Source organism: Blennius ocellaris (genome assembly GCF_963422515.1).
Source record: "Blennius ocellaris genome assembly, chromosome: 7".
Taxonomy (NCBI): Eukaryota; Metazoa; Chordata; class Actinopteri; order Blenniiformes; family Blenniidae; genus Blennius; species Blennius ocellaris.
The window spans coordinates 3,627,528-3,643,210 of NC_137656.1; the positions used below are offsets into that span (position 1 = coordinate 3,627,528).

Consider the following 15,683-nt stretch of genomic DNA (forward strand, 5'->3'; position numbering starts at 1 on the left):
TGGAACATCTGTTTCTTTATCTATGATCAGAAACTCTGCTCTCTGGGTGCTCACTATATCTTCCATTTTCTGCATCAACTGTTGGACCTCATTTTTGGGAGGATCCTTCCTGTCAGAGATTTTGTGAACGTTTTGCCGGCAGTCCTGGATAAGTTGGTCTACTGTGTCATGACGCTCTTCTTCATGGGTCAGGACAACCATGGAGTGTTTGAAGACATCCTGACCAAACAGACTCAGGATGAACATCAGAGTTTTTCTGTCGTCTTCGGTGAATTCAGAGGGCTTCACCAGCAGCAGCAGGACATTTGGTCCTGGAGAGCAGGGCTCCACACATTTCTTCATCTCCTTTCTCACTGCTTCCACAGGCATTTTATAGAAGTCTGGAGTTTTCACCACTGTGAAAGGTTTTCTGTTCCATTCTCCACTGACAGACACACACTGTTTTCCTCCATAATATTTAGATGGCACTTTAAACTCTTGTTTTCCAGTGAGGCTGTTTCCCAGTGATGTCTTCTTATCATCACTTTTCCCAAACAAGACGATCCTGAGTCCATGTGCTGGAATGAAAAGATGAATAAGAGTGAGGATAAGAACCAAACACCTTCAAACATTTAAAATGAAGAATATTTACACAGCTGACGTGAGGTCAGGTTTTATTGGAAGTGACTGTTTTCCCTCATGAAGATCTGTTTAACACCAGGAGTTTAAATAAATTCAAAAATATAAACTGACTTGAAAAATCAGTGTGTCAAATGTGGAAACTAATTAAATGTGTTCTGTTGATTTCCAAGGTAACAGTATTGTGTAATGTAGGTGCTGGAAATATATTTCATATGTTGCCCTTTAACATTGCGACAAAAATACATCTTATAAACACATTAAATTAATAAAACATTTTTAAAATAACCAGGCTGAATGTTTCTGTTTCTAGTCCTGAATTGATCAAACATGTACAAAGATCCAAACACAGGTGGACATGCCCACTTTAAGGAAACAGCAGGAGCCTTAAACATGATCAACATCCCAGGTCAGCTCGACATTATATAAAGTCTCTTATTCTGTTTTCATTAACCTGATTTACCAGAATAGTTTACCTGGTTTCAAATATTGGAGTTGGCGAATTAGAGAAAATGCTCATGAGATCAACCAGCACCCTTCCTGGCCAGATCAACGTGTCATGATTAATTTCATGACACGCGCCATATAAAGAAAATTGAGTGCATGCACCAACAATGGAATATGGTAAATTTGTCGACTCTAGTTTTGCTTCATTTTATTAATTTGATAATATTTAATTTATTGTTTACGTTTGTTATCTTACAGGTGACCATTTGTGTTTTGTGTGTTCAAAATGAACCCAAATGAAATAGTAAATACTTCTTTGATTTTAATGTGTTGTTTAGATTGGTCAATTAATCAAACAATCATTAGAAAAATTATGGTTAGTGGCAGCACTACATCAGTTCTTCTTATCAATAAGTCTGACCGTGTTAACTCTCAACCTTTAAAAATGATGATGATGATTATGATGATGATGATGATGATGATGATGATAACAACACATAAACTCAAAGGTTGTGTGTTCCTCTGACAGTATAAAAAGTTTTTTTTCCACTTACTGTTTCCTGCCACTGGATCCTGGTTGAAGCTCGTCGAAGGTTCTTGTTTCAAACTTTGGGAACCAGAAGATGAATCTGAATTTGCATCTCTGAAAACATCTGTTGTCACATGCTCTCCGTTGTTCTCCTTCATCGTGTCCCAAATGCAGGTCAACAGGTCCTGTTGGAGGTTTTTGTTCCACGACAGTGTGACTCTACATTTCTTTATCAAGTCTCTCAATGGGGGGAAAGTTTCCTCAAGAGGCGACGACGTTTCCTCTTCAGGTGTTGATATCAGTAAGACTGAATGATTCCATGACTGCTCACTGAAGTTCTCCATGATGGACTGAAGCCTCTGACTGTTCTCCTCGCTGAAGTCTTGAGGCTGAATGACCAGGAGGAACAGATGAGGTCCAGGATCAGAGAACCTCACACAAAGGTCTACATGTCCTGTCAGTTCTGTCAGAGAGATGTTGGGGTGCAGGAGGTTTGGGGTGTTGATAAGAATGACTGTTTTGTCCTTCGACTCTCTGCTGATACGGACACATTGACTCAGTTCTTCCTCCGTGTTGAATCTGGTTTTTCCCAGTAGGAAGTTTCCCACTGAGTTTCTCTCAGACCAGCTGTTCCCCAACAGAACCGCCCTCAGCGCCGACACTGGAAAGAAAGTTATTTCATCAGGAGTTCAACATGAAGTTGTTTAATTACTTTTACAGGAGCTTTAAGGCCCCTACATACTCCCTTTTTGAAGCCAAAAGAACAAGACGAAAGTTCGGCAATGACGTCAACAAGCTGCCGAAAAAAACGTTTGTTCAGCAGGACTGTTCAGACTCCACAACACGGGCCGAACTCGCAGGCCACGCCCCTTACGGCATGTACCATCTTGACGAGTCAAACATTTGCATGAGACAGCGATAGGGTGCCACAGTGGCGGAGAGAGTAGTTTTCGGGTTGATGAGAGAGGAAGAGGATGAAGAAAGACAAGAAGTTCGAAGCTGAGCAAGAAGAAGAATTGTTGTTAAGATACGGTCTCGTGGAGGAAATGAAGAAAAGGCGACCGCAAGACGCTGCCAAACTCGCAGGCCACGCCCCCTCACAGCAGCCATACGTCTGTGTAGCGGCCTTTTCACTTTTCAGCTGCACAGTTTATTCCTCGCCTTCTGTGCTTTCAGAAATACATTTCTCTGAACTGTTTCAGTAATAAAAGAGAGAGTTTTTATACGAGCGCGACGTTTGTCCGGTTTTAACTGCAGGAGCTGACCGCTTTGAGTGATGCGTTCAGGGGCATCACGGCATTTTAAAGACCTGTGGCGCTCAGACAGTAGCAATGTTAGAAGCTAAATATGATTAAAATATGAATGATAGTGAGTAGCGAGCTTGAACACGCATGCACAGCACACGTCCACGTTGAAGTTTCGGCAGTGCGGTTCCTACAGAGTTCGGTCAGGACGGCCGGCACTGCAGACATAAATTTGTTCGACCAAAAGGAGCCCACCGGCGGAAGTGACGTCATTTTGTTGGGCATCATTTTTCTGCCCAAGAGACCTCCAGCCAAAGTTAACAAAGTTAAGTAACTTTTTAGTTTTCAAGCATTTTACTGTGTTTTACAAAAGGAGGACTTTGCTGATTTTAATGTTTTGGCAAACAAAGACCGGTGTAATGCATCAAATGGTTTCCCTGTTAACTGGATACTAAGTTCCTTCAGCGTCAGTTGTTGCAGCCAGTAGGAGCAGATATTATAAATTTGTAGATGTTCTGGTGAACACGGGTTACAATCAAGTTTCTTAGTGCTTTACCTTTTGTGAGGCAGAATTTAACAACTAAACCGACTTCCTTCAGCTGAAGGAAGGCCAGTTCACATTACGATTCGGATTAAGATTTAAGGAAATTCAGATTTACTTTCTATTGGCACAGGATTCATCTCATAGTCAGACTTTCAATAACTGAGCACTGCTGCAGCGCCTCCTGCTGGTTTGAAAGTTGTACTCACTGTTAGGTGGAAGAAATGGAAAGCTGCTTCTGCGCTTCAGCGGACGATCTGAAACTGGAAAAAGATACAGGAATCAAATATTCATAAATCTTTCACTTAAGACTAATTTATGGCTCCTCCGAGTATTTCAAACTCAATGTCAAAGCAACACAGAACACAAGGCTGTGATCGGGCCGTTCTACTACGTAACTTCTGGTGTTCCAGGTTTCCAGTGACTGCAAACTGTGGAATGGACTTCCTGACTCATTACTCCGCGTTTCATTGAGACCCGCCTCCGTTTAGAAAGTTTTGCAGCGAGCAGAGCAGAGCAGCCGGAACAAAAACACATGTAGACTCATTTCAGCAGAAACACAGATGCGGCTTCATGGATCGGAAACCTCCGCAGGTTGGATCAGAAATTTCGGATCCGTGAATTAATGTACATCCATATTGGAACCCGATACTGGATCGGATCGGCCCCATCCCTCGTTTTATTTTTTTAATTTCCAGCAAAAATGTAAATCATTCAGAAACTGACATCAAAAGATGGATTGAGACACTAATTAATTAGACATATATTATTGACCAATTGTATGTCTAGGACGCTGCGGTGCAGCCACATTACAGCACTCCAGGGAGTTGGTGGGGTTCAAAGGTCACGCTCAGGGACCCACACTGGTGAGACATCAGTTTTGGGATTCAAACCTGTAACCTCTTGACCCCAGTCTGCTTCTCTAACCTGGCGGCCACTACTGCCACATACCTGAGTGACCTCAGACTGATCAGATGTAGATTCAAATAAAAAAGGCCTTTAAGAGAGATGCTGTATCAGCTATGTCACTGTCACTGACGCTCAACCAGCTGAAGGTGGATTGCCTGTCCTCGGGTGGTCCACCAGGTTTTGTCTCGTGGGGTCTTTTCATATCGTCTTCTTCCAACAGGAAAACACTGTAATGGTCCATGAGGCACACAGAGTCGTGTCCTCCTGGGAGGAGACCCTCAGGTGGGTCCAGAACCTCCTGTAAATGTTCTAGTTTTGTTCTAGAAGCGTTCTGGTGGACTTAAGGAACGATGGTTTGACATGAACACATTAATAAACATTCATCATGTGCTGATCAGAGATTTTTTTTTTTTTATGAGATTTTTTTAGAACTGATAAGCTGTTGCCTTATCCTGACACTTTAACCTGATCCTGACATTTTCTCTGTTTATTTCTGGATATCTTCTTTCTCAACTCTGTTGTATATGAGGCCTGTGAAGCTTTATGAAACTATGTGGGAGTTAAGTTATCAAAGTAATTGAAGTTTAACTCACCAGACGTTCCAGTCGCCATAATGTCAGAAAGCCTCTGAGGCTGACGGAGCTGCAGAGAAGAAGAAGAGACAAGTCAGAACCCCTGAATTATATATTAATTATATTAAATAAATATATATATATATATATATATATATATATACACACATATATACACACACACACACACACACACATACATACATACATACATTCACATACATAGACGCGCATATATATACATACATATCCATACGCATACATATAAAACAATTTCATAAAGCAGAATTATTCCATACTTCTGAACTAGAGCTACATATTTGAAAAGGAGTGAGAAGAAGTGAACAAACACTTATTTAATCCCACCCCTTTTCTATCAATTATTGTTTCATAATTTGATCATTTCCAGCGTCCTAAATAGGGGGAGGTGGCGGAAGAGGAGCTGACAACCACCAGTTTCATGAGCGGTGACTTCAGCTCAATCCAAGAAATAACTATAATGTCACAAGTTTTGAGTGTTGCATACTGTATCACCCACATTATTATCCCACATGAGCATAAGATGCACTGTGAAACATGAAATATGGGTCAAGCATATACAAATGTGATACTACCCATTTATACTTATCTCTATAAATATACACCCACATATCCATATATATACACATTTTTACACATACCCCTACATATACATGCATTTTGGACCACTTTTTCAGTGGGAAAGCGTTATACGTGCTGACATTAGAAGCCTTGTAACAATGTGGTTTTGAGTAAGCTCCTGCAAGCGCCATCTTGGAGGGTGGGAACTTTATAAACTTCCACAAGTCTCCCGTTTAATGTCTGAAGTCAAAACCTTTAAAGTTTCATTGTAGCTCACCTGTGAAATCTGATGTTCTTCTTCCACAAACTGCCTCTTCTTGGATCAAAACTCCATATGAAAGAACAAATCTCAGAGTCTGATCATCGTCAAGCTGCCACACCTGCACTGGTTCTTCCACAGAAGACTGTTTTTACTTTCACTTTTAATTGTGGTTAACAGCAGGGTTGCCAGGTCTGGTGAGGGAGTCCCTCGAAAGTATTCATTTTTTTTATGATAAATGTAGAAACTACAATTAGTCTGAGGATGTTCAACCATTAAAACTTTCAATATTTACTGAACACTATAAAAAATGCACAATGTGGACATTTGCAGACTCCTCCAGTTTCTGTTTAGGCTTGTTTTGAGACATCCTGGGATTACTGAGGGCTTCAGTTTTTTAGATGTTCTATGTTCTTTTGGGAGTCTGACCTGACCTGATTTTGTTCCTCATAAAATAAATGTAGTGGTCACACTGGAGGAAGATTAACCGTCTCATGTACAAATTACATATTTCCAGAACTCTTTAGGAAAGTTTGATAAAGATAAACGATCCAAGTCGTTCAGGTTTATTAAAAGATATTAAATAGAAATTGTACCATAAAGGGCCTCTTTGCACTGAAACAAATGAAACCATGAGACGTTTAATAGGTTGTATTTAAAGGTTTTTGTGTCGTGGTTACTGACGGGACCGCTCCACTATTTAACGTGAACTGAACTCTTGTAATGTCTCATTTGAAGATTTAATATCAATAATGTCTGAATAACTACATCACAAAAGGACTAAGCACATTTTATTTAATAATCAGGAGTCCAGGTCCCCTTGGAAGTTAAAAAAATTAATCAACGTTGTAAAATTAAAACTTGCACATAGAAGAGAAACAGAATAAGACATTTTCTATAATGGTTATATTTTGTAGGCTAATGTATGGAGGTCAAAGTGGGCGTGTCCAGTGTAGATTGTACTGTTTTGGCCAATCAGAAGGTCCATCGTCATACTGGAAAATGTGTTCTTAGCAACAGAACCGAGACAAATACTGTCTTGTTGCCATTTTGACGTTGTGTAAACAATGTACCGGTACTTGATGACGTTGGGAAGACGTGTTCAGAAGAAAGAATCTGTCGATCGGAGTTTGAAAGAAAACGAGACGCCGGCGCTTCAATCTGGAAATGTTTATTCTGCTACTGGAATGAAGCAGAGCACAGCAAGCATTCACGACAGGAGCTCACAACCTCCTGAAATCAGCACCGAGACGTCAAGTACCAAGTGATGTCTGAGTTTCACTGATTGACACACTCTGCAGACAATACCACTTTGTACCAGCAGGTGGTGTCATGGGTAGCATCACATCTTTATATGCATTTATGGTTTGTTTTGGTAGTTTTGTTTTTTTTCCCTGACTTTCCAGGATAAGAATTATTTTTTGTCAAACTGAGAACGTGGGAACTGATGATGGCAATTCTCCCAGAAGCAGCTCCGATCTCTACATTTCATCTTGAGCCTAACTTCTCCCCAACGCCTGCTGAGATTTGAGAGAACGTACTTGGGCACTTGAGGTGATGTCCTCCCTCTGCTGCTCTCCCATCGGAACGAGTGTGTCCACCGGCTTCTTCTCGCAGGGGTCGACACCTGCACCTGAATAAAACATTTCCAGTCGAATTGTTGTGGATTTTATGAACTGTCAGTACCCGAAAAAAAGAGGCCGTGACCACTGCAATGTTATAACAGAGAGAAGAAACATTTGTGTCACTCAGACTAGTTCATAATAACATTTTAATATTTCTATTGAAGGAATAAGCTTCAACTCCGAGTTTCAGTTGTACTCACCCTGTGTGAGCAGACACATTTCAATAAAGAAATTAGAAATCCCCTTGATTTTATTAACTAATTCCTCCAAAATGTATCCTTGCTCTGACTCACATGGGGTCAAACTTCATTTCAAACTTTATTCTAGGGCCACATGCAGAACAATTTATTTTTATTTCATCGTTCATTGAGAAGAGGAGGAGCAGGAGGGGGGATGATAAGTAAGGAGGAGAAAGAAGAAAGGGAGGAGGAGGACTGTGGGTGAAAGAGGAGTTCTCTGACGTTCTGATGGAACTATGATGTTCTGCTGGCGCCCCCTGGTGGCCACAGGCTGCTCCACACGAGTTGGTCTTATGAATGACTCGATATGTGTTTTAAATCCACCTCTGATAGTTTTGGATCTGCTTCGTCAGAAAACTACTATAACTTAAATACTTTGGAGTGCTCAGAATATAACCTGTAGATCTAGATTTCTTCATGTCAGTTAGTTTGGACATTTAGGTCCCTCCTCATGTCTGATTGCTGTCCCCTGCCCTGATGTGTGATTCTCTTCACCTGGTCTCTGCTGTGTGTGTCGTCTTCTGGTTAATCTGTGTTTTCTGTGTTACTACGATCCCGGAGTTCTCTGAGATCCTTCACGTTCTTGGATTCCTGTGTTCCCTGTTCTCTAATAAAACGAGCCTCAGCACCTGCTCTGTCCAGATATTCAGTCTTCCTTCCCCTCGTCACCATCCTCCTCTGTATTTCTGCTCTTTGAACTGATGACCTTTCACCTCACTCTTTAGCACGTCATTGTGGGATCCACTGAGCTCTGCTGCTTTTCACTTCACCTGAACTCTGAAAAAAAAACACTTCATCAGTCCAGTGTCACTTGTTAAAGTCCCAGTTTATTAAAGTCCCACTTGTCCCATCAAATCTTCTTCTTTTTTTCTAATTAAAAAAAGACATTTTTAAATGCATTACAGTCATTCCAATGTGCTTTTAAAGAGAAAATAGAAAAGCCCAACATATCCACATGAGCAGCAGGTTTGTTTGCAACTGTGGAAAGAAAAACTCCTCCAACAGGGAGAAACATTTGTAGAAACCAGAGTCAGAGGTGGAGGAATTCTGTGGACCGGTTGGGGTGAAAGGATAGAGGAGAGGAGAGGAAAGACAGAGATAGACTTGGTGGGGAGATACATACAATACCCTTGTCAGTGCAACATATATGTTTTTCTTTTTCTTTATAATACATTTTAATCACAGTGATCCAAATATTTTCCAACTGCCATGAGATTAAACCAGCCTGAGCAACAACAGAGCAAAAACCAAAATAATCGCAACAATGATAACAAAAGCAAAAACAAAAGGGAAGAAAAAATAAACAAAAAAAACGAAAAACAACATGATTTTGATCATTGACAGAACAAATAGCAGAAAATAAGAAAAATCAGCAGCAAATCTCATCAATGAGGAGTGGAAGTGTGTGTGTGTGTGTGTGTGTGTGCGCGCGCGCGTGCGGTTTGTCCTCTGGAAAATCTTCAGGAATGTTTACATTCATCGTAATAAAAAATAAATTGTTGAATTAATGTAATTTAATCATATCAGTCCCTTTTGATTATGTTATCTGAACAACATGTATTAGAATGAACCATTTAACAAAGAAAAACTCAATATGCACATATTAATCAAACATATTTCTGATATGCAAGTTAAACAACAGCCTCAGTTGATGTTTTTGAGTGAATTCAGAAAAGTCTGGATCAGAGGAGCTGCATTCAGAATCTGCTGTGTCTGTGAATTTTGTCAATATGACCCCTTTAAGCTCACATGACGTGAAGAGATGACACAGCTTTAATATTTACATGTGATCAGCGGTGAGTCACTGTGTTTCTGTAAAGCATTCACTCAAACTGCAGCAGGTTATACAGCTTCAGCAAAACAAATAGAACTTCTACTCATGGATGGATGTTTCCTCTTATTTACATTAGCAACATTTAATCAGAGTGAAACATCACTCTCTTGTGTCAACGTCAGATATGAATGTTTCAGAACAAATAGAAACAAATAGAAAATTAACAGAACAATCATGAGATGAAGTCGTAGCTGTGAGTTTGAGTCAGGCATTTGTTAGATTATCGGTTCTTTCATAACTTGAGATAAATGTGAACATCACAGGAAGAGAGAGGAAACTTTCCGCAGGTGGAGGAGTTCAGGTATCTTAGATGACACTTTCATTGCATTTCGGGTGTTTTTCCACAACTTAACTTTTCAGAGACACACATAAGTACTACGGTAGTAGTTAATATTTCTGTCCATGTTCCGAGTAGATCAATGGTAACGATGCAGGTCCAACAAGTTTTGCTGCTTCCTCTTGAATTTAACAGCTTTTCTTCTATAAATGTTTATTTACATAATTTACACACATCATTTATTTAATAATTGATTTACTTACTGGACCACTGCTGCATTTTCTACTACTACCCATTGATGGATGGATGGATGGGTGGATGGACGGATGGATGGATGGATGGATGGATGGAAACATCTTCCCATTAGAAGTTCCACACATTTTCTTTGAGGAGAAACAAGAGAAGAAGTTTCCAGCAGTGACTTTCTAGATTGTAGAGTTCAGTACCTGGTCGGTGTTTTTCATCTCTTGGTTCACAGTTCAAATAGAAAAGTAGAACATGAAGGGTCATGTTGAGCAGGAAGGTAGAAGAAATACAGAGGCGGCACTTTGTACTTTGGTGAATCTACACTGATGTCTGATCAAATTCATGAAATCGTACAGCCCCATCCCTCAAACTCTTTCACTTCCTCTCCATCTCTGATTTTCTGGTACAGTGTGTTCATGTCTTCACTGTGTGTTTTTGACACAGTATCTGTTTTCATCTCATTTAAAATTTTCTTTTTGAATTCATTCATCTCTTCATCATATTGTTTCTGTAGTTCATCCATTTCTTTCTTCCTGGTTTGTTTGTGTTTATCCTCCACTTTTGTTCTCAGAGTTTTAATTTCGTCTTCATGCCTTTTTTTCATTTCAGCCTTTCTCTGTTCTTTGTTCTCTGTTTGAGGTTCCTTCTCTAACGCTTCTATTTCATCTCGATGTACTTTCTTCACACGATCGATTTCCTCTGTGATCTTTTTATCTAAACTTGTCTTTAGATCAAAATAGACCTTATTCAGGTCATCTTTGTGTTTTGTTTGAAGCTTTTGCAGCTTTTCATGATTTGCTTGTTGTTGGTTCATGATGACAAGAGTCATGTCAGTCAGCTCTTCTTTATGTTTGACCTGCAGTTCATTCATTTTGCTTTTCAAGCCTGTTTCTGTCTCTTCATTTTTCTTGTTTTGCTCCTGCTGATTTTTCAGTAAAGCTTTGATTTCATTTTCTTTGTTGGTCTTGAATTCATTGAATTTCTCAGCTTGTTCTCTGGCCTCGTCTTCATGCTTCTTTTTCATATTCTCTAATTCTTTCTTGTGGTTTTCTTGTAATTCTTGTCTCTTCCTCTCCTCTTCTTTCCTTTTCTTTTCATCATCTTCTCTTCTTTTGTTTTCATATTTTTCTTTATCCTGCTCAAATTCTTCCTGAAGCTTTAACAGTTTATCTTTCTCCGTTTGTCGCATTTCTTCATGTTCTTTGTTTCTTTCCTCCCACCACTCTTTTCTTTTATTTTCCCAGATCTCTCGCTCCTTCCTCATCTCCTCTCGAGTCTCCACCAGTTTTTTATCAATGGACTCTTTTTGTTCAGATTCATTTTTTATCTTCTTCTCTAAAACTTCAAGCTTCTGTTCCCACTCTCGTCTTTGAACTTCTTCCTGATGTTTCGCTTTCTTGTCTTCTTTTTCTCTCTCCTCCTGTTCTTTCTTTCTCAGCTCGTGCTCTTCTCTTATGTTTTCCTCCTTTTCATTCAGTTGTGCTTTCATCAGTTTTCTCTCTTCTTCCAGCTCGGCTCTTTGTTCCTCCATTCTCATCGTCATCTTCTGCATTTCATCCTGATGCTTTTTTTCCATCTCCTCCCTCTCTCGCTTCATCTCTTCTTCTTTCTCCTTCAAGATCTTTTCCATTTCTTTCTTTATAGCCGCCTCAGCTTCTTGCAGCATCTCATTGGTGAAGCAGTCGCCTCCGCTTGTCTTCACCATGGTGTCGATCTTTGCTATCAGCTGCTTGACTTGATTTGGGTTTGGGTCACGATTGTTGAACACATGGTATCTTCCTCCACAGTCGTCAATCAGACGCTTCAATGAATCGTCACATTTATCTCTAATGTATTCTTCTGCTGACATCCCATCTGCTTCCAGATCATCTCCTCCCGTTAACAGAATGAAGGCATAGTGCAGAGATTTCTTTCCAAATCCTTCCTTGATGAGTTTCAGTGTTTCTTTCTCTTCTGGTGTAAATCTGCCGATTTTTACCACCAACAAGAAGACGTGTGGTCCTGGAGCCAGAAGACTCACACATTTCACCATCTCATCCTTTACCTCTTCATTGGACAAACTGTTGTCAAACAGTCCAGGAGTATCAACCACAGCGATCGTACGATTGTCTACTTCACCCACAGCTTTCTGACAACATTTAGTGACTGATTGTCCTCTAAGTTCAGCGCTAAACTCCTTTCTTCCCAGGATGGTGTTTCCTGATGAGCTCTTTCCACTGCCAGTCTTCCCGACAAGAACAATCCGGAGACACTCTGTGTTCTGTTGCTCCTCATCACCTGTGAAAGATGATCACACATTACCATAAAACAACAGAACAATGTTGTGCTGAGAGGTGATGTCCTGTTAAAGACAGAAATAATAGGTAATGTACTTACAGCTGCCTGTGTTCTTTGCTTTCAGGTCCTCGAGTTCAGACTGAAGCAGGTTGATGTTCTTCTCTTGTTGGATGATTTTTGTCATTTGGACATGATCAAACATTGTCCTTGTGTAGGAGTCTGGTCCATTACTGTCTCGTCTCATTGTATCTACATTATAGAATAACCTTGAAAGCTCTTGTCTTCCATTAATGTTGAGACCAAAAGGTTTCCCACTACAGCCCTCACACAACTTTTGTAGCTCCTTGTTTTCCTCTTGAAAGTCAATAGCTGAAGGATCTGAGTCCACAGTGAACAAAATCATGGTGAAGTCATTGACTTGAGAGCTGAAGGTCTTCTGGATGGTCTGTACCTCTACCTTGTCCTCATCAGTGAGTGGACCCACAGGTAGGACCAGGATGAAGGCGTGGACACCTTCAGGATCACAGAGGGAGACACACCTGAGACACTCCTCCATCACCTCCTCCTGAGGTCTTCCATACAAAGCAGGCAGCTCCACCACAGAGACCCACCGCCCACACACCTCTCCCTGGGTTCTGACACACTCTGAGGACTTGGTAGCTGGTCCAAACCTCCCTTGTCCCAGTATAGCTTTGACTGCTGATGTCTTTCCTGGTCCTCTTCTGCCAAACAACACCAGGTTCACACAAGGTTGCTGTTTTCTTTTCAGTGCGAGAACATCTGTTTGTTTATCTACTACCAGAAACTCTCCTCTCTGGGTGCTCACGATAGCTTCCATTTTCTTTATTAACTGTTGGACCTCATTTTTGTGAGAATCCATGCTGTGAACGTTTTGCCGGCAGTCCTGGATAAGTTGGTCTACTGTGTCATGACGCTCTTCTTCATGGGTCAGGACAACCATGGAGTGTTTGAAGACATCCTGACCAAACAGACTCAGGATGAACATCAGAGTTTTTCTGTCGTCTTCAGTGAATTCAGAGGGCTTCACCAGCAGCAGCAGGACATTTGGTCCTGGAGAGCAGAACTCCACACATTTCTTCATCTCCTTTCTCACTGCTTCCACAGGCATTTTAAAGATGTCTAGAGTTTTCACCACTGTGAAAGGTTTTCTGTTCCATTCTCCACTGACACACTGTTTTTCTTCAGAAGATATTAATGATCCCAGAATCTTCTTATATAACACTTTAAACTCTTGTTTTCCAGTGAGGATGTTTCCCAGTGATGTTTTATTATCATCACTTTTCCCAAACAAGACGATCCTGAGTCCATGTGCTGGAATGAAAACATGAATAAGAGTGAGGATAAGAACTAAACACCTTCAAACATTTAAAATGAAGAATATTTACACAGCTGACGTGAGATCAGGTTTTATTGGAAGTGACTGTTTTCCCTCATTAAGATCTGTTTAACACCAGGAGTTTAAACAAGTTTAAAAATATAAACTTACTTGAAAAATCATTGTGTCAAATGTGGAAACTAATTAAATGTGTTCTGTTGATTTCCAAGGTAACAGTATTGTGTAATGTAGGTGCTGGAAATATATTTCATATGTTGCCCTTTAACATTGCGACAAAAATACATCTTATAAACACATTAAATTAATAAAACATTTTTAAAATAACCAGGCTGAATGTTTCTGTTTCTAGTCCTGAATTCATCAAACATGTACAGAGATCCAAACACAGGTGGACATGCCCACTTTAAGAAAACAGCAGGAACCTTAAACATGATCAACATCCCAGGTCAGCTAGACATTATATAAAGTCTCTTATTCTGGTTTTCATTAACCTGATTTGCCAGAATAGTTTACCTGGTTTCAAATATTGGAGTTGGAGAATTAGAGAAAATGCTCATGAGATCAACCAGCACCCTTCCTGGCCAGATCAACGTGTCATGATTAATTTCATGACACGCGCCATATAAAGAAAATTGGGTGAATGCACCGACAATGGAATATGGTAAATTTGTCGACTCTAGTTTTGCTTCATTTTATTAATTTGATCATATTTAATTTATTGTTTACGTTTGTTATCTAACAGGTGACCATTTGTGTTTTGTGTGTTCAAAATGAACCCAAATGAAATAGCAAATACTTCTTTGATTTTAATGTGTCGTTTAGATTGTCAATTAATCAAACAATCATTAGAAAACTTATGGTTAGTGGCAGCACTACATCAGTTCTTCTCATCATAAATATGACCGTGTTAACTCTCAACCTTTAAAAATTATTATGATGATGATTATGATGATGACAACACATAAACTCAAAGGTTGTGTGTTCCTCTGACAGTATAAAAAGTTTTTTTTTTCCACTTACTGTTTCCTGCCACTGGATCCTGGTTGAAGCTCGTCGAAGGTTCTTGTTTCAAACTTTTGGAACGAGAAAGGAAATCTGAACGTACGTCTCTGAAAACATCTGTTGTCACATGCTCTCCGTTGTTCTTCTTCATCATGTCCCAAATGCCGGTCAACAGCTCCTGTTGGAGGTTTTTGTTCCACGACAGTGTGACTCTACATTTCTTTATCAAGTCTCTCAATGGGGGGAAAGTTTCCTCAAGAGGCGACGACGTTTCCTCTTCAGGTGTTGATATCAGTAAGACTGAATGATTCCATGACTGCCCACTGAAGTTCTCCATGATGGACTGAAGCCTCTGACTGTTCTGCTCACTGAAGTCTTGAGGCTGAATGACCAGCAGGAACAGATGAGGTCCAGGATCAGAGAACCTCACACAAAGGTCTACATGTCGTGTCAGTTCTTCCTGAGAGATTTTGGGGTGCAGGAGGTTTGGGGTGTTGATAAGAATGACTGTTTTTTCCTTCAACTGTCTGCCGATACAGACACATTGACTCAGTTCTTCCTCCGTGTTGAATTTAGTGTCTCCCAGTAGGAAGTTTCCCACTGAGGTTCTCTCAGACCAGCCGTTCCCCAACAGAACCGCCCTCAGCTCCGACACTGGAAAGAAAGTTATTTCATCAGGAGTTCAACATGAAGTTGTTTAATCGCTTTTACAGGAGCTTTAAGGCCCCTACATACTCCCTTTTTGAAGCCAAAAGAACAAGACGAAAGCTCGGCAATGACGTCAACAATCTGCCGAAAAAAACTTTTGTTTGGCAGGACTGTTCAGACTCCACAACACGGTGCCGAACTCGCAGGCCACGCCCCTTACGGCATGTACCATCTTGACGAGTCAAACATTTGCATGAGACAGTGATACGGTGCCACAGTGGCGGAGAGAGTAGTTTTCGGGTTGATGAGAGAGGAAGAGGATGAAGAAAGACAAGAAGTTCGAAGGTGAGGAAGACGAAGAATTGTTGTTCAGATACGGTCTCGTGGAGGAAATGAAGAAAAGGCGACCGCAAGACGCTGCCGAACTCCAGCCAAAGTTAACAAAGTTAAGTAACTTTT

General features: G+C 40.4%; 2 protein-coding genes across 2 annotated transcripts; both read right to left on the reverse strand.

The window, feature by feature from the left end:
- Positions 1–74: 74 nt before the first annotated feature.
- Positions 75–7,365, reverse strand: LOC308132749 (GTPase IMAP family member 8-like; the record flags this gene model as incomplete). The annotated part of the gene is made up of 6 exons (XM_080499931.1): positions 75–109; positions 225–557; positions 1,620–2,255; positions 3,589–3,636; positions 4,882–4,930; positions 7,261–7,365. 6 exons carry the CDS (start codon positions 7,363–7,365, stop codon positions 75–77), a joined length of 1,206 nt encoding a protein of 401 aa, XP_080356057.1.
- A 1,046-nt stretch (positions 7,366–8,411) lies between these two features.
- Positions 8,412–15,456, reverse strand: LOC308132750 (uncharacterized protein; the record flags this gene model as incomplete). The annotated part of the gene is made up of 4 exons (XM_080499932.1): positions 8,412–12,217; positions 12,317–13,549; positions 14,901–15,230; positions 15,405–15,456. 4 exons carry the CDS (start codon positions 15,454–15,456, stop codon positions 10,281–10,283), a joined length of 3,552 nt encoding a protein of 1,183 aa, XP_080356058.1. The 3' UTR covers positions 8,412–10,280.
- Between the last annotated feature and the right edge of the window lie 227 nt (positions 15,457–15,683).